This window comes from Tympanuchus pallidicinctus, unplaced genomic scaffold, assembly GCF_026119805.1.
Source record: "Tympanuchus pallidicinctus isolate F22 unplaced genomic scaffold, pur_lepc_1.0 scaffold12, whole genome shotgun sequence".
Classification (NCBI taxonomy): Eukaryota; Metazoa; Chordata; class Aves; order Galliformes; family Phasianidae; genus Tympanuchus; species Tympanuchus pallidicinctus.
Genome location: NW_026294637.1, coordinates 12,611,319 through 12,629,093, shown reverse-complemented (window position 1 = coordinate 12,629,093; position 17,775 = coordinate 12,611,319). Strand labels below are relative to the sequence as shown.

The following is a 17,775-nucleotide window of genomic DNA, read 5'->3' as shown; positions in this document are numbered from 1 at the left end:
GGATGTAGGGAGAATCAGCTGCAGGTGCTCTGAATGTTAGTATTTTCACTCATTTTTTTCTGGAAAAGTCAGCTCCATAAAGCACCTTTGGAAACAAGCAATAATGCTTCATTTTTAACACTGCTGATGTTGTGATCTTGTTTTCCCAGTTTCATGGAAGTACGTGAACATAATTACTTGCATGTTTCTCATCATCATTTGCTCTGTATTCTTCTTGTTTTCGCTCTTCAGTAACGTTCAATTACTGAAGTAACCTTCTTTGTTTGTTTTAGTTGGATGGGACAGAGCCATCTGGACAGCTACAAAGTGCTGATGAGGAAGTTGTCTCTGCAGCCTGCCGGCTTGTTTGTGAGTGGGCCCAGAAAGTGCTCAGCCAGCCTTTTGATACAGTCTTGGAACTGGCTCGTTTCCTTGTCAAAAGTCACTACATCGGTACCAAGTCAATGGCAGCTTTAACTGTAATGGCAGGGGCACCAGCAGGTAATGAGTTCTGAATCAGTGCGAATGTCTTTCCTTGGAGTAGCATAGTGTGAGTGGGAGGGACTTCTTTTAGTCTTACCTGGTGTGGCAAGAGTAGAGAGGTGGCTGGGCAGTCCTGGACAGTTAGGGATTGATGCACGTTGTCTTCCCTGCTCTGAGTGGGAATGCATCCTGGTTCAGGTCATGTTGTTCTTGTCCTCTCCCATGAGTGTTAGCTGAAGTGAGGAATGATGGCTTAGTCCTTTGTTGACTGCGTCAGTAATATCTCTGAAGAAACATTTCTTTTCAGGGCAGACCTTAAACAATGACACCAGTTGAGTCTTGCAGATGCATTTCAATTATTTCCATCCACATTGCTGGTAGTCTGCATAGAGAGATGTGAAAAGAAAGAATGGTTTCAGGTTTATTTTGTGATGTTAGCCTTTCATGCTCTGAGATTTACTTTGTGTCACTGTCATCTGTCTGACAGACTTTGCTGCCGTTTAGATTCACATTAATAGTCTTGTTTTAAAGACTGGGGGTATGAATGCCTTACAAAACAGAATTGTGTTTCTTGAGAACTGCTCACTACCTGAGGGAGGGGAGGTCTCATCTGGCCTTGAAGTGACGATATAACAACAGTCAGTCTGAACCATAGGTTATCTGGGATCTGGTCACTTGGAAGACTTTGGAAACCCGATTACTTCTCTAGAAGTGCTTACAGTTGAGTAAACACCTTAGCAACAGAGAAATTGAAGCAAGAAATCCTATGTCAAGTAAATAATTAATGAAATGAATCTGAGTGTTCTTGTTCAAATCAGTTTTCTAGCTTATGTTCTCTGAGGTAACGAAAAGTAGGAGTTAATCTGTAGTGTAAGCAGTCAGAATTTGGGTTTTCTAGTCCATTCTGTCCCGTTCCTATCAGCATCTGCTGCACCAAAGGCAGGAAGGTGTGTGCAATGCAGTGTCAGTAGCTGACCGGTGACTCCTGGGAGACAGCCTGCAGTAATTGCATGTGGAAATTGGATGGAAAAACCTGTCTTCCCAAACTGATTCTGTGGTTTTCTCCAATTCCTCTGTTGAGGACGTGGTTATTATAAAGCACTCAAAGGAATTGCTAGTTTTCAGTATGTGAGTAATTGTACTGAGTTGTGCACTTCATCTGGGTTTTGGGGCCAGTACAGTGGGGCTTTGTAGTCATGGTGCTGATGTAGCTGTGTTTCTCTGATAGCTTGTCTTAATCTGGAAACAATTTTCTGTTTCCGTTTTCTCTAGAGCAGGTTTTCCTACCAGCATTTCTGGCATGTTAGATGCAAATTTTCCTGAAATGTTTGATCTGTGTCAGGCAGTAACACCACCACATCAGTGTTTGTTTAAAATCTTCATCTTAAAAGTAAGGGTTTGATGGGCTCTGAGAACCCCTCTGAGAAAGAAGGGCCTTCTGCAGTCAGTTGTGTGACAGATTCCAGCACTTCAAGGTAAAGAGAGGGGTTTATTTGCTACATCAGAGGAATACCTGTTGTGTTCAGTCTCTGAAACAGCTTGCACGTGATGTCATTTTTACATCTACTTTTACATTCCCATCATTCTCAGAATTAGTTATTTAATCACTTATAGATATTTTGTGTGTGTGTGAAAAATAGGAAAATTCACATGTACGACATCTTACTCCAATTTCCCTCAGAGGAGTTCTGCTCAGGCCTATTTAGGAAAATGTGTTTGAACCAAGGCAAATCTATTGGCTTGAGACTGGAACTTCAAATGGAGACTGATGGCCAGGGCTGAAGATTGGATCATGCTGGATCATTTTCTTCCTCCTTATGATTTTTTTTTTTTTCCAGCTTGGAACTGACAGGTGATGGTGACAGTTCTTGATTGTCATTGCTTTTCTTCTTTGGCTGCCAGGAGGAAATCTGGATATACGTATAGCTCTCTGACTCATGTAGCTTCCCTCCCTTTACTCCTTCAGAAGAAGCTGGTGCTTCCAGGAAGTGGGCAGTTATTTCCAGTGAATCCCTGGGGGGCTTGGAGTGCGTTGTGGGCAGTCATTTCAGGAGAGGTTCTATGGTCTAGAATGGCAAATAAGATATTTGCATTCCTCATTATTGCAAGAACTACATTGTCTATTAGCTGTGGGGAAAAAAAAAAAAAAAAGTTTTTAATCTCAAATGTAAGGCTGTGGGTTTTTTTCTTTTTTTTTTTTTAAATATTTTAATTCAATATTCAGCCCACATAGGTCACTTATTTGCCAGTAATTGCAATACACTGGGGCATTTCACTGCTCTGTGAAGAAGGAATTGAAAGCATAAAGTGGAGATGTTGCAGTGTTCAGGCTCTCTTGGTACAAGCAGGCTGCTGCTGGGAGGGTGGACTACCAGAAGACAGTTGCTGAACACATACTGGGTATCTAAACACAAATAATTGCCCTTAAAATGGTTCCGATTAATTGTTTTTCTCCCTTGTCACTTCTCTTCTTCTTTCACTGTTCACAGACTGCATGTGATCCATTCTGGCATTAGATGCAGATATCATCTTTTCAGAGCTGCTCCTTCGTGACACAAAGGCTTTCTGGAAATATTTTAAAACTGCTTTCAGTGCAGATAGCAAAACAAAAACGTGGTAGATGATGAATTTTAAAGGTTCATCTGAAACGTATCCACTGCCCTCTACTGTCAGTTAAATGAAATGCATTGGTTTTAGATTTTGCTGAAACAAAAGTTGTTTGGGATTACTAGAAACAAGATGCCAGTACTTAGCAGCATGCAACTTGCTTAACAGAGAGAGACTTTGCCTCAAACGTGGAAAGAAACTGAAACACTGAGGAGAGCTGAGTATGAGATGCTCTCATGGGTGAGATGTTTACTGAATGGTTGTAGAAATGCCTGCCATGTGTCTGTGCAGCTGGATACAGATGTGGCACTACAGCAGACAGGGAATATGTTGTTATAATTAATTCTTCTTCTTTTATATTCAGGAATAAAAGGGATCCCCCAGCCCTCAGCTTTTATACCTACTGCTGAAAGCAATTCCTTTCAACCACAAGTGAAAACTCTGTCATCTCCTGTTGATGCCAAGCAGCAGCTGCAGCGTAAGATCCAGAAGAAGCAGCAAGAACAGAAACTGCAGTCTCCTTTGCCAGGAGAGTCTCCAGCCAAGAAAACAGAAGGCACCACAACCAATGGTGTAACTAGTATATCTAATGGAAGTCCTGCAATTCTGTCTCCTCAGCCTATTGGCATTGTTGTGGCAGCTGTCCCCAGCCCAATACCGGTAATTCTCCAGCAGTTCTCTTGAGAAATCAACTTAGGAAAGGACTGAAAATGGGCCCTAGCTAAGCAGTGGTGTCAGTGGGATGAAAATATGGTTTCTGTTCAGATTTGAATCCCTTGGTTCTTTTCTGTCTCAGTGACTGGTATAACAGTATGACTGAATTAGGAATAAGAGGCAGCAGAATTCTGATCACATCGTATTGGCCAAGTTCATCTTCGAAGTCAACGACAGAGGAATTTCAGCTAGCAGTAATTTAGATCATGTAGGAATAATTACTCTTGAGATGAATTTAACCAGATGGGAAAGTCTACAGGTCATGTGGGTCACTGAGCCATCTCATTTAGAATCCAAATTGATTTGCATTGGTCTGGTGGATTTAGTGACAGCAACAATTTTAATTTTGCGTGGAATTCGTAGTGTGGGACTGCCTTGTCTTTTAAACACAGAAAACAAGACTGGGAGGAAGGTTATTTGTTCTTAGGACATTAGCTGTATTGTTTATTTCAGTAGATAAAGGCTATTAATACATACATAAATATATAAATCAGTAGTTTTGAACACATCCTCTGTTTATCCTTTGTATTTCTGTCTTTGGTTCCACTTAGTGAAGAACTACATGAGAATAACACTTTCATTAGTAGAAGAGCAGAGTAATGTGTAGACCGGTGCCTTAAAGGCCTACCTTAAAAATGGAATCCTGATATCTACCAGCTGTAGGCAAACATATCACTTGTCTTGCATGCAGTCAGAGAGCTTGCTTTGTTTTGAAATGACATTTGCTGGTGTACAGACTTTGGTGTGTTGAGTTGTGTTGTCCTTAATCTTTGAAACGCGTGGAGTGGTGTGTGGATTTTCAGGACTTCCTTGCTTCATTGCCACACCATTTCTTTTTCTCTCTAAACAGGTGCCAAGGACCAGGCAGTTGGTGACATCTCCAAGTCCTATGGGATCATCTGACAACAAGGTCCTGCCACTCAATGTTCAGGTGGTCACTCAGCACATGCAATCAGTCAAGCAGTCACCAAAGACTCCCCAGAACGTTCCTGCCAGCCCAGTTGGTGACCGCTCTGCCCGACATCGCTACCCACAGATCTTACCGAAGCCAGCAAATACCAGTGCTCTCACCATCCGCTCTCCCACAACGGTGCTTTTTACCAGTAGCCCAATCAAGACTGTTGTGCCAGCTCCACACGTGAATTCCTTAAATGTGGTAAAAATGACAGCAATATCTCTGGCCCCCAGCAGCAGCAGCGTGCCCGTCAAACAGACGCCTTCAGTTAATAGTAGTGCAGGAGCAGTGGAAGAAGGGAGGACTACTCCACAGATCAAAAATGGTTCTGTTGTTTCACTTCAGTCTCCAGGATCCAAGCCTAGCACTGTTGTAGCTGCATCTGCAGTTGAGATCAAAATGGAACCAGAAGGACTGCTGGATGAGAACCCAGTACAGGGCCAGGAGAGCTCTGACACATCTAAATCCATAAAGGCAACCCCTGACCTGCCTCCTGCTCAACAGATTAATTTTGAGGTTGCAACTGTGAAGGTTTCAGCTGATGGTGTCGTGGAGGCAAAACCAGTTAAGGGCTGTGATCAGGGAGCTGAAGAAGCAGGGACCAAATACAAGATGCAGTCCAATGAGATCACACCGGTTTCTTCAGCAGGCAATAATCAAAGCACTCTAAAGCTCTCTGTTGCCAGTCACAACTTGTCCAGCACCAGCATTGATTCACTTCCTACTGGTGAGTCTTCAATTAAAGACAAAATGTGCACTAAAAGTCCAAGAAAGAGACAGCCCTCTACGCTTCAGGATTCCCAGGTACCACCTGTCAAGAAACCACTGGTGGGGCAGCTTTCAGCTGGTAATGCTGAGGAGAGTCCGAAAGCAGACAGTGTTACGAAGGTTCCAAAGGTTGTATCATTAGCTAACAGTGACAGTACCACACTTGTTCAAGTTTCCAGCAAGGTACCTGTAAATGTACCTGTACCTTCTGCAGCTCCAGCAGACTTAGTGACAGACTGTTCTTTGAGCACTGATTTAAATACCAGTGATTCTACTTTAGAACAGCAGCTTGCATCAGCATCATCTCCAGATATAAAAGTGAAATTGGAAGGAAACATGTTTATTATAGAAAGTGATTCAAAATCTGATGGCAGCTTTAACCCAAACGCGTGGCACCATATCACCAAAACTTCTGATTTTGCATCTGTGAATTGTGAACAGCAGCAAGATATCAGTGTTATGACTATTGCGGGACACTCTGGCTCTAGTGACTTACAGGAGACTGCATGGGAGCCAGTGCACTGTGAGGGTATACAGCAGGATGTGTACAACCAGCAGTTACAGAGCCAGATCCAGGACTCTTCCTTGGGTCAAATACAAGCACAATCTTCAAATCAGTTACCTCTGCAGTCTGAGCTGAAAGAATTTGAACATACAGTCCCTCAGTCAAATGAAAACTTCTTTTCATTTGATGATGACCTAACCCAGGACAGCATTGTGGAGGAGCTGGTGCTCATGGAGGAGCAGATGTCAATGAATAATTCTCATGCTTACGGTGGCTGTCTAGGAATGGCACTTCAGAGTCAGACAGCAGCTCAAGGAGCTCCTGTGTCATCGCACCCGAGCAGCACGCATTTTTACCATTCGATCCATAACAGCACTCCGATTCATACTCCCACTCCCACCCCTACCCCGACTCCCACCCCTACCCCGACTCCAACGCCCACCTCTGAAATGATTGCTGGATCTCAGAACGTGTCACGCGAGAGCCCCTGTTCCAGGCTGGCTCAGACGACTCCTGTGGACAGTGCTCTGGGAAGCAGCCGGCACACTCCCATTGGCACACCACATTCAAACTGCAGCAGTAGTGTTCCTCCGAGTCCTGTGGAATGCCGAAACCCATTTGCATTTACTCCCATAAGCTCCAGTATGGCTTACCACGATGCCAGCATTGTTTCAAGCAGCCCTGTGAAGCCAATGCAGCGGCCTATGGCTACCCACCCTGACAAAACCAAACTTGAGTGGATGAATAACGGGTACAGCGGCGTTAGCAATTCGTCGGTTGCAAACCACGGCATCCTTACAAGCTACCAGGAGCTAGTGGAGGATCGCTTCAGGAAACCTCATGCTTTTGCAGTTCCTGGCCAGTCGTACCAATCTCAGCCACGCCACCACGACACTCACTTTGGTCGTGTGACTCCTGTTTCACCTGTGCAGCATCAGGCAGCTCCCGTAAGTAGCGCCACCAAGCAGGAGGGCTTTGCAGTTCCTGCTCCTCTGGACAACAAAGGAGTCAGTTCCTCTCTCAATAACAGCCTGAGATGCCGGAGCGTGAGCCCTGCTGTCCACCGTCAGCGCAATCTCAGTGGCAGCACCGTTTACCCCGTTTCCAACATACCGCGCTCCAACCTGGCGCCTTTTGGAAGTCCAGTGACTCCTGAAGTTCACAATGTATTTACTAATATCCATGCAGACACTAATGCCAATAATATAGCGCAGAGAAGCCAGTCGGTCCCATTGACTGTGATGATGCAGACGGCCTTCCCATCTCTTCAGAAACAAACAAACGCTAAAAAAATAACCAATGTGTTGTTAAACAAACTCGATTCTGATAGCGATGATGCGGTGAGGGGTTTGGGAATGAACAACATGCCCTCAAACTACACGGCCAGGATGAATCTCACTCAGATTTTAGAGACGTCCACTGCTTTTCCTAGTGCCAACCCGCAAAATATGATCAATTCCAGCACTTCAATTTATGAATTCCAAACACCAAATTACCTCACTAAAAGCAGCACCGATCAGATCAGTTTTTCTTCTGGAGATAACCAAGCACAATCAGACATCGGAGAACAGCAATTAGATTTTAGCAGCACTGTAAAAGACCTTTTAGGGGAGGACAGTCTGCCAACAAACCAGCAGCTGGTGAATCAGGTGGCATCAGATCTCAGCGTTACATCTGTCTTTTCCAGCGACATCAGGTTGTCTTCCGAACTCTCAGGCAGCATTAACGATCTGAACACTTTAGACACAAATCTACTGTTTGATCCAGGTCGTCAGCAGGGACAAGACGATGATGCTACACTGGAGGAGTTAAAAAATGACCCCTTGTTTCAACAAATCTGCAATGAATCCATGAACTCAATTAATACATCAGGTTTTGAGTGGATGGAGAGCAAGGATCATCCTGCTGTTGAAATGTTGGGTTAATATTGTTTTATAGTATGTATGTAGCACACTGTATGTGAAAGACAGACGTATCGTATTTGTCTTAATGGAAGTGCCTCCTGCAGCAGAAACACTTGCTATGTATTGTGGCATTTAAAACAAAAAAAAAAGTTTGCTGTACCAGTTGCTCATTCTTCAGCAGAGAAAGGGCAGTCTTACCAATTTCAAAACAAATCTCTGAAGGTGATTGGGCTGTCAAAGAGCCAGTATTGCTTTTTTAAATTTGATAGTGTTTCCCATTCAGCATTTCTTGTTGTAGTAAAGAAGTGGTTAATAGCTAGCAACAAGAGCTCTGGTTGAGGCAGCGGGGGGGTTTTGGGTTGAGCTCATAGGTAGGCTTTCCATACTAAGTATTGCTCGTTTCTTCTAAGTATGTGATTCATACTGACCTCTGTCTGAAATGCAGGGTGCCTGCAGGTGTGTAGGGGATGGGCAGTGGATACAAGTGAACCAGGGGGCACGCAGCACAGGTGCCTGATCACTGTGTAGCTATGGTGAGTACTGCCTGGTGGTGAACTGGTGCCATTTGTATCTCTAGAGAGACGCAGAGATAGAAAAAATGACAGGAAACGGGCGTGATCAAGGAAAAAGAAAGGTGCACTAATTTTTTATTTAAGAGAAAGAGATCTGTGTGGTTATTTTGTCCATTAATGTTTCTGACGTTGTACTTGATGCTTTAGTTCTCACTTCAGTGCTTTTATATCAGGCAAAATTGCTGAGAAAAGATTTTAGCGCTGAGGTTTAATCTAGGCATAACACCTTATTTTAAAATGATAGGTACTATTTAATTATTTATCGAAGCTAGAGAAGTGATGTGATATCTTCCCTCTTTTTTTAAAAAAGAGCTGCTAGAGCTCATTGAAATACTATTTTTAAAGATTCGTTTTTAAGTTTGCTCTTTTCTAACAGTGGAGAGTGTAGGAAGATGTTCTTTCCTCTATATTTCAGTAGGTTGAGCCTGTCTTGCTCTCTTTTAAATAAAAGATGATTAAAATATTATAAAATGTGGTGGATCTAAAAATATTTTGTATACAGCCATAATACTGCCAGGCACTTTATAGATGTGATCTCCTTTTGGATAAAATTTATTTTAAAAGTGCTTGCTGGTTTTAGAAGCCTGAATTCAGTTTTCACTGAATGATTTGAGAGGACTGATGAATCGAATTTTTGTTACATGTCCTTAGCTACCCCCTTTGAAAATGGAATTTAAACTTCTAACTCACCAGTTTACTTAAACCAAAAAAAAAAAAGGCCTTTTGTTTTATCAGCATGGCACGAGTCTGATGATGAAGAGAGAGGTGCTTGACCAGCCATGGCCCTGATGCTAGAAAGAGGACTTGCAGAATCAAGCTGTTAAGAAATAGTTGTTCTGAGAATGCTACAGTACCATCTCTTAAGCTTAGTATAAAATTGGTTATTTCTCTTGTGAACTGACAAACTGAAAGCAGAGCAGAAGACATTTTCCTCTCTTGCATTCCTCCTTTGAATAAGAGGTCATGAATTTATGAATGGGAAGGCACAAGAAGCCCCCCTAGATTTACTAAGGAATAGATGCTCAGATTATTGTTTTTAATTTCTGTTTTTTAAAGTGACTTAGTGGTCATTTGTTTCTTCAGTTTTTGCTAAGGACTTGATCTCAGTCCTGATTAATTTTTTTGGCGGTGCTGATCTGAATTGTGCTGCTGCATTGTCACTTCAGGTGCTGGTGTATCATGCCTTCTCTTGCTCTTGCCCTGATCGACCACTGGTCTGTGGCTGCTTCTTCGGGGGCAAAACTGTTGTGACAAACTGTAGCGCCTTACAGGGAGCGTGAGTTCACTGTGCTTGCATCAGAAATTTTGCTGCTTTTGCTTAGGAAAAGACGTGGAGAGTTTGGGTTGCTCCTTGAAGCATAGGGATATGCAATGGTGTGGTTTAAGTCACCCTTTTAAGTTAGTTAAGGAAGAGGTTAGGAATCTAGAAACTGCACAGTAGGGTTCTTTTAGGTGTCTACAGTAAGGCTGGAACCATTTTTCCTTTAGGCACAAGTTGCCAGTGGCTGGGCTTGAGTTGCATGCCTGTCCACGGCCTTTAGCCAGAGGTGTGGCTCACCATCCTCTTGCCTTGTTGACTTGGCTGGGTCTGAGACACGCTCAGCACTTCTTTTCTCTGACCCTGTGTGAAGTGCTGGTGAATATGTGAACCCTGCTTTCCAGTGTGGAGGGGGAGAACTCGAGCTCCATCTGTGCTGTGGCAGTCTGCACCATGTGCTGGCCTGGCCCCCGTGTTGCTGAGACTGACGTGGGCTTGGTGTAAACAAGTTCTCACCTAACTTTTTTCACTAGTTTTTCAGAACATTTCTCACTAAAACAAGAGTAGATTTGAAGCTGATGCTCTCTAAATTATGCAGCCGTCACCAAAGGTTTTTAAAGTACCTTTTACATGGTTTTAAATACAAGCATTACTTTGAACCTAACAAGTGATTTGATTAGCAGGAATATTCAGTGATCAGTGGATTTAAAGCAAATTTATGTTTAATTGAAGAAGTGTTCTATTCGGTAAGGGTTCTTTCAAGTGAAATCCAAGGCACAGACACGGCTTTGTACATTGGTATGTGTCCTTTTAGCAGTGTTTTTGTGTTGGTGTTATAACTGATATTCTATGAGGTCCCTGTATTTAGTGCTTGTTAGTTCTTTACGTTGAGACAGAGCACGTCTGCACACCAAAGTATGCAATACCCAAAGGAAGATTCCATTATCTTAGCAAATGGAAGCCTGTCTGTCAGATACTCCAGAACAAAGAAGATGAGACAGTTCTGACCCCTTGTTTACATAATTGGCTTCCAAATAAGACGATAGATACTTTTGATAGCAGTTTTTGCTAAAATATACAAACTAGTGAACTTGTACACTGTGTACAGTATTGCAGCAAACACTTTAAAATTGGTTGGTTAGTCCAGCAAACTATCTGGGTTCATGTATTGCACTAATATTCTGTTGAACCTGTGGCAGGCACGTTCCTTAGGATAAATGCAACAAATACGGCCAACAGATTTAAATAAAATAATAAATAAACAAAAAAACCCACAAAAAATAAAACGGAAAAAAATCTAATGTGTTTCATCATTAAAAGGCAAAATGTCATTAAAAGTGACAGGTGAAATTGTCTTATGTAGCAATGTGCATTGATCTCAATGAGATATTTCTATTTCTTATTCTCTTAAATGAGAATATTACAGCAGGAAAAATCAAGTTTAGTTTGCTTCACCATGTTAATACATGATCACAAAATGTGCATGAGTGTTAATGACTTAATCTTGTACAGTACTAGATATATTCCTGTAACCACTTTTTTTTATTCTTTGCTGTATTGAAGCTGGTTCGGTGTTAACCAGGTGAGCATAGTTATTCACAAGTTACTTACTTTTTTATGTTAACTAATTCAGCTTAGTTATTGTTGAATATGTTCCTTTTTTGGATTCTTTTTTATTGTTCGGGTGTTGAAAGATATTTTTGCATCATTTTATCATGATAAGAATTCATGAAGTAAATAATTTGCAAATAATTGCAATAAGCACTGACTTCTGAACTGAAAAGAAGGAAAGCGTTTCTTGTGCAGTGCATCCAAGGTTCATATAATAATCTTGTACTATACCGTGCTTTATTAACTGCACCCTAAGGAAAAAACAAATCCCTGTACTACATTTTCATTAAATGCAGGAAATCCAGTTTTCCCTCTCTCCCGCAGTGTTTCGTTGTCTGTTGTACTGCTGAAACTACAGTAGTTGAATATTGCAGTAGCATTTCAGTTATTTTTTTTATTGAAAGTGCTCAAAAATTGTTTTTTAAATGTTTTCAAAAATAAAAACATTTTATATTAAAATGACTTCTAGATTATTTTCTTTATGTGAGAAACGTATGTGAAGGTGGGCCTGAAACAGTTCTGATCACAGCTGTGGAGTTGTGTTGACCTGAGCCCAGCCACAAGTTTAAAGCTGAGTGTGCATGTGAGTCTTGAAAACCTTGTGCAGTCTGTGCTCTCAGAATGATCTTCTCTTCAGAAAGTTTTGTTAGCTTTATGCCCCACTTCTGCAGCCATGCCTTTTTAGTTACTCATATGGCAATACTATTACATTTGGGGAGGAAAAAAACACCAGTGTCACCTTTCAGTTGCATCTGAGTTGAAATTTACCAGCAAATGTGAAAATAGTATTTTGGTTGAGAGCCCTAGAACACAGTAGCAATAGCTGGGCTACTTAGAGTTCTGTGTAGCTCCTCAGTATTACAGGCATCCCCATGTGGATGCTGATCTGAGTGGTAGTTTCATGTCTGGATGGTGAATTTTGCTGCCCATCTTTTAGTAAATATGAGTGTTTTTATACATACATGTGTACATACATACACACACGCATAGATATCCACAAGTGAAGCAAAGCTAGTTCAGTCAAAAGTGAACTGAGAACATGACAGATTTGCTTAAAAAATGTATAGTGTTGAACACTTAGAACCCAGAGGTTACAGAACCAGAGAATGTTCTTAATAGATGATGATATTCCTGCTACACGCATTGAATATTCTAGAGATAGCCTCCCAGTGACATAAGTGCTCACAATGGGGTGCCTGGGAACATCTACACATCCAACTGCTTTGTCGTGGCTGCTGCTGAGTCTGTTCTCCCTGAGCTTGCCTACCTGTTTGCTATATCTGGTAGTACTGCAGCTCAGCAATTATTAAAAACTTCCAGTTTTGGCCTTGTAGCTCATTTTTATTGTCATCTTCTTTTTAATAAACTGCTGCTTCTCAAAGTCTTATTTTTAGTTATTATCATTGAAACTTTGTCTATCTGTAACAGTAAATCGCATGATGCAAATTAGAATCAAGTTTTCAGTGAACTTGAAGCTGCTGTGGTCACTGCAGCCTTCCTCGGGTAGCTGAACAGCCTGTCCCTACAGATCTCTGCTTCTCAGCATGTTTATTTCATAGTTATTGGACTTCCTCTTCTCAGATATCCTTGTTTTCTCAGAACTGACAAAAAACATAACTCTACAACTGTATTCTATTATAAACTCCCCAATTAGAACTCATTCATCAATTCCTTTATCCTACAAAAATACTCTCAAGTCTTCAACTTGCCTTCTCCATATCAGTACTTCAACAGGATACTTGTTCCAAGGGCTGTGATAACTAGTTCCCAGAGTCAGTTCTGGCTTGTCCTGAGACAAGAGGGGGCATTCTGAAATGTGTTGTTGAAAAAGCTGTGTATAAGGAATTACTATTTCTGGCTGGGACAAAGCACTTTCTGTTTCACACTGCTTTGAAAATCAAAGCAATCTCTCTTTACATACACAGAAGAGGGGAGTCAAAGCTCTGGTGTCCAAGAGGCCTTGTTCAGATAGATATTCTTGTGCTAACGGAATAACAAAAAACTACTCCAACAAGGATTACTTGTGGAAAGAAAAGACAGGAGTGCATGAGCGCACATCCATTCAGAAAAGTAGCTTCCTCTGATCTTAGCAGTGTTTTAGCTACTAGCAGAACATATCTAGTATGACTAGTTCACATGCACACACGATGATGATCTCAAGGTATTTAAAGAAAAACCCAAACACATTATGTCCAGAAAGTTCTTACTTCTGTAACACTATGGAAGGCTGAGCTGTGGGCATAAGTAGCCACAAGGATTGCGTTAACCATGGGATCACTGGTGATGAATTAAGCTGAGAATGGTGACAGCAGTTGACTGGTGCTCAGCAGCTCCATGTTTCTGTTCTGGCAGCTTCTCCCTCTCCAGCTGAAAACAGAGAAAAATAACATCTCAGTGGTGCTGATTCAGACAAGTGTTCACCGCTTGGTTCAAATGCATGTGCACAAATTGAATATTATCTTTCCACCTCCTCTACAGTTACTACTATGCAGGTTTGCTCATCAATCCAGAGACATTTCTAATTGCTTGTAAACTTCTGAGCCGGTCACAGAAATGAGGAACAACGTTTTTTGCTGCACACCTTTCCCTTCTTATATCCACCCCTGGCTCCATCAAGAGCTGTAGATGTCAGCAGCTCTCTGAGGGGACGGAGATCTCTGCAGGGGTGATGGCGTCACTGCTTTGCCATCATAGCAGCTGTGAAACAGTGGGACACCTCCACTGGTGCATTTTTATGTGGCATGCAGGCTGTTGTTCATTGCTGGTGAAAATGCACAGCTAATGGTGGTGGTGACTATTGAAAAAGTCTTTTGTCGCTGAGAATTTGCTCTAACAAACAGTGCTATTGTGTTCTTTGTATCTGTTGCAGTTTCCATGGAAATAGACAGGAGGCATTACTTTCAGAGCAACCTGACCTACCCAGTTAGAATGCAATGCAAGCACAATAGTCTGGGGCCATTTTATCAGACTGAAGTTCTCGCTTTCAAAATGCAAGCTTTCATCTCATCATTATCAGTGTTGCATCATGCTATCGTGGTGTTTGAAATCTATTATCTAGCACGTATTTGCAATTAACTGTTTAGCTGAGAAGAATGTTAGGTTTTGGGCTCTAAATTCTCTGCATTAGTTGTCTTAGTGAGTCACTGCCACCATAGTCGAGAAACTGAGACTTCGATGCTCTCAACAGGTATTCACTCAGCTTAGTCACAGCAGTGACTCACTTGCGATATGTATTTTTTCTGTTAATTCCCTCCTGCATGCAGTTTTCCACTTACCTGTCACTGTGACACCACGACTGGATCATCATCATAACATTTCCTATTATATGACTCAGTAGAACAAAAGATAATAGGACAAAAATCTAAACGTGTATCGTTTGCATATGGGTGTTTTGTTTTGTAAGGGCAATAAAATTACCTCTAATTCCTTTGGTTTAAAGCAAGAGCAATGAAGGTAATTTATCTAACTTGATTTAAAATGCCTTAGAGCAAACCCGTATCCTGTACTGAATAATCCTTGATGTCACTTATTGTCCTAGGTTTTATAACTTAACCATGACCACTGTTCACATATATTCTTAAGCTAAAGGTTGTTTTATTATGATAACCCCTTGGAAATCTGAAACAAATCTTCTTTTACAACCTCATTTCCTGCTTAACAACAAAAACAGCTTTGTGTTTGTTTTTTTCTTCAAAGCAGTTCAGTATTAGAATGTACAGATGTGTTTAGATCATAAAAGGATTTAGTGTGAAGAAAGAAGCAAACTAAACATTGTAAATGTAAATACAATTCTGACCGTACCTTTGGTCTGTCAGTCTAGATGCTATCATCTAAGAGAGGGAAAATGAAATTCCTTTTTTCTTTTTTTTTTAATCTTTAAATCTTTCAGGTCAATTAATGCTAATTTAGATGGCAGCAGAAGTCACATTTCTTTGTTACCAGATGAGAACTCACCATTGGGATGGTGTAATGAGATTAAATATTCATATGTTTTTAATGGTCTTGATAAACAGATAAAGCATTCCATTGCACTTAGATGATCCAAATGCAGGGTTATTCTGTGCAGCTGACAATAAATTATTTGTAAAAAGAAAAGGAACATCTCTCAGAAGAGTTCTCTTCCCCTAATAGTCTGTAATTGCACAAGATCATAAAATATTAAATGCTGAACTCAAACATTGAGAACTCAATGTTTGTTAACAAACATTGCATTTTATTTTCTTCTCTTTTTAAGTAAGGGAATATTCTTTAACTTAAGTTTATTCTCTTTTAAGTGACTTGATATTGAAGATTCCTGATTACTCTGAAAACACACACAGATCTTAACTCAGCATATGGGTACCTCTGGGTAGCAAACCAAGCACAAGCCATATGATAGCAGGCCTCTGCTGATGGCCTTGTTTTCCAACTGTGCTATAACTTCAGTTCTGGACAATCTGTGGTCTGTTCATGGAAACAAAATAAAACTATATATAGTATTAAAAAAACCATATGACTTAAAAAAAATGGAGTGTGCAAATGCCCTGCTGTAAATTTCGGAAGGGGCATTGTTTCATCTTGAAATGATAGGTTACTCAGAAGTTAATGTTTGAGTTTTGATGTTTTACAGAAAGAATGTGCTAATAAACTATTCACAAGCAACGCCTTCGTTCAGTAACACCTCGGGTGTGCTTCTGGTGTGTAGAAAAGGTGGGACTGAGACTGCAGAGACACAGTGCAGAGTTCAGCCACACGACAGCAATGTTGTAATAACCACTTTATATGAAAAAATTAAATAGTATATTTTATTAGACTAACTGATTTAATTTTGAAAAAATCCCATAAAATTCTGGGAGTGTCTGACATGGTTTGTGTTCTCTAACCAAGTGAAAGAGGCAGAATTGCAAAAAGAATCATGCCTGACAGCCACAAACCCATGTGGTTTTTCTAGCATGCTGTAGGAAGTTTCTTAATCAACACTAGGTTCAACCATACAGCACTAGCTCTTCACAGAGTGACCTGGAGATTGTGCCTGCTATCAGTTAGGTGGGTTGTCCTTGCTCAGTCACCCAGGAACTATTTAAATTTGGACAAGCCTCAAGTTTTGCTATGAAGGGGTATTGTAAGGAAAGTGAATGGAACTGGATTGAAGGATTGCATGTCTGGAGACCTCACCCAGAAACAGGAGGGGCTCTTTCTTTTGAATATCTGGGTCTTTTTTTTTCCAAATGGTTCCAGCTGGTCTAATAGGAGATATGGTTCTCCACAGTGTCCTTCATTAAATCATCTTGACAAAGGATAGCTGTCTGAATGCCATCTTGTCTGGCTCTCACCAGTTTAAGTGCACTCACACCATCTTTAATAAATAATGCCCTACATTCACTTCGAGACATGCGTAATATGATGTTGGCAGGAACAGATCTTTGCTCACTTTCTCAGCTGGTAAACTGGGAGGACAACCCACCCTGCAGATAAACAGACAAGAAGAAGCTGCAAGCCAGGGACCAAGGACCATCAAGATCCAACTCCCAACTGATCCTGGTGAATCCTGGTGAACTAGGATTTCACAGAATGTAACCGATGCATGAAATGCCTTGTTTCCTGAAAGCCACTGTAGCTAAGCTTTAAATAGAAGACACAACTGACCGTGAGGATCAGCGACTGCATATCCTCTAGAGCTAACCAACTAGAGCTGAAGACTTGCTATGCCCAGAACAACAGATGCTTTGTTCAGGGCTGCCTGCCAAGCCCAGGTGTGACCATGGGCAGGGCCTGGCAGCACCAGGGAACATTTCTCACCAGGGTGCCTGGCTTGATGCCTCACACAGTTCTGGTAAGGGCAGCATGAATTCAGGCCTCTTACCACCACGTTTTGGAAGCAGGTCCTTCAAACCGCAGCTGGGGAACTGCTGAGGGGCACAGGGTGCTCCTAGGGCTGCTTGCACACTGTCAGTAACAACAGCTGCATCCTCCCTCACTGACACGCTGGTAACAGCCACAGATCTTCCTTCTGAGGCAGCACGAGGCCTTTACACCGTGGCTGTCTGCCTCCACACCGGCCACGGCAGCTCACTTTGCCACTTGGCCTCTCTCTCTGCCCGGCCATGACGCCAGCCCAGCTCCCTCACAACGGGCCCTTCCTTCCGCCAGGCCCCAGAGAAGGCCGCGCCGTCACCGCGGTGCGCGGGATCTGCACCTCAATGCAATTTTCTTCTTCGTTCCTCGAGAATCTCTGCAGTTCTATTTGTTAACGCAAACGGTCCCCTGGGATGCAAAAAGGCACGTGACAAGGATAGCGGGCACGCTCCAGACAAACGCCGCGCTTCCCGCACGCGGAGGCCGATCCCACAGGACGCCCTGAGGCACGCGACCCCCAGAGCCCGCGCGCCCCCGCAGCCGCACGGCGCGCGTCTCCGGGCGGGGCGCGGCGGGAAGACCAA

The 17,775-nt window shown here is 42.1% G+C and overlaps 1 protein-coding gene and 1 long non-coding RNA gene across 2 annotated transcripts in view; one reads left to right on the top strand and one right to left on the bottom strand.

The window, feature by feature from the left end:
• Positions 1–11,818, top strand: part of RFX7 (regulatory factor X7) — a 51,457-nt gene extending 39,639 nt beyond the window's left edge. The window contains exons 7-9 of the mRNA XM_052671697.1: positions 273–480; positions 3,434–3,729; positions 4,634–11,818. Coding sequence (XP_052527657.1) covers positions 273–480; positions 3,434–3,729; positions 4,634–7,936 — 3,807 coding nt within the window. The 3' untranslated portion in view covers positions 7,937–11,818. The remainder of the gene's footprint in view (positions 1–272; positions 481–3,433; positions 3,730–4,633) is intronic.
• On the bottom strand, positions 9,055–17,716 carry LOC128075186 (uncharacterized). The gene is made up of 2 exons (XR_008203690.1): positions 17,202–17,716; positions 9,055–13,723 (listed from the first exon to the last, which is right to left on the bottom strand). It is a non-coding gene; the product is annotated as an uncharacterized LOC128075186 (long non-coding RNA).
• Positions 17,717–17,775: the final 59 nt, after the last annotated feature.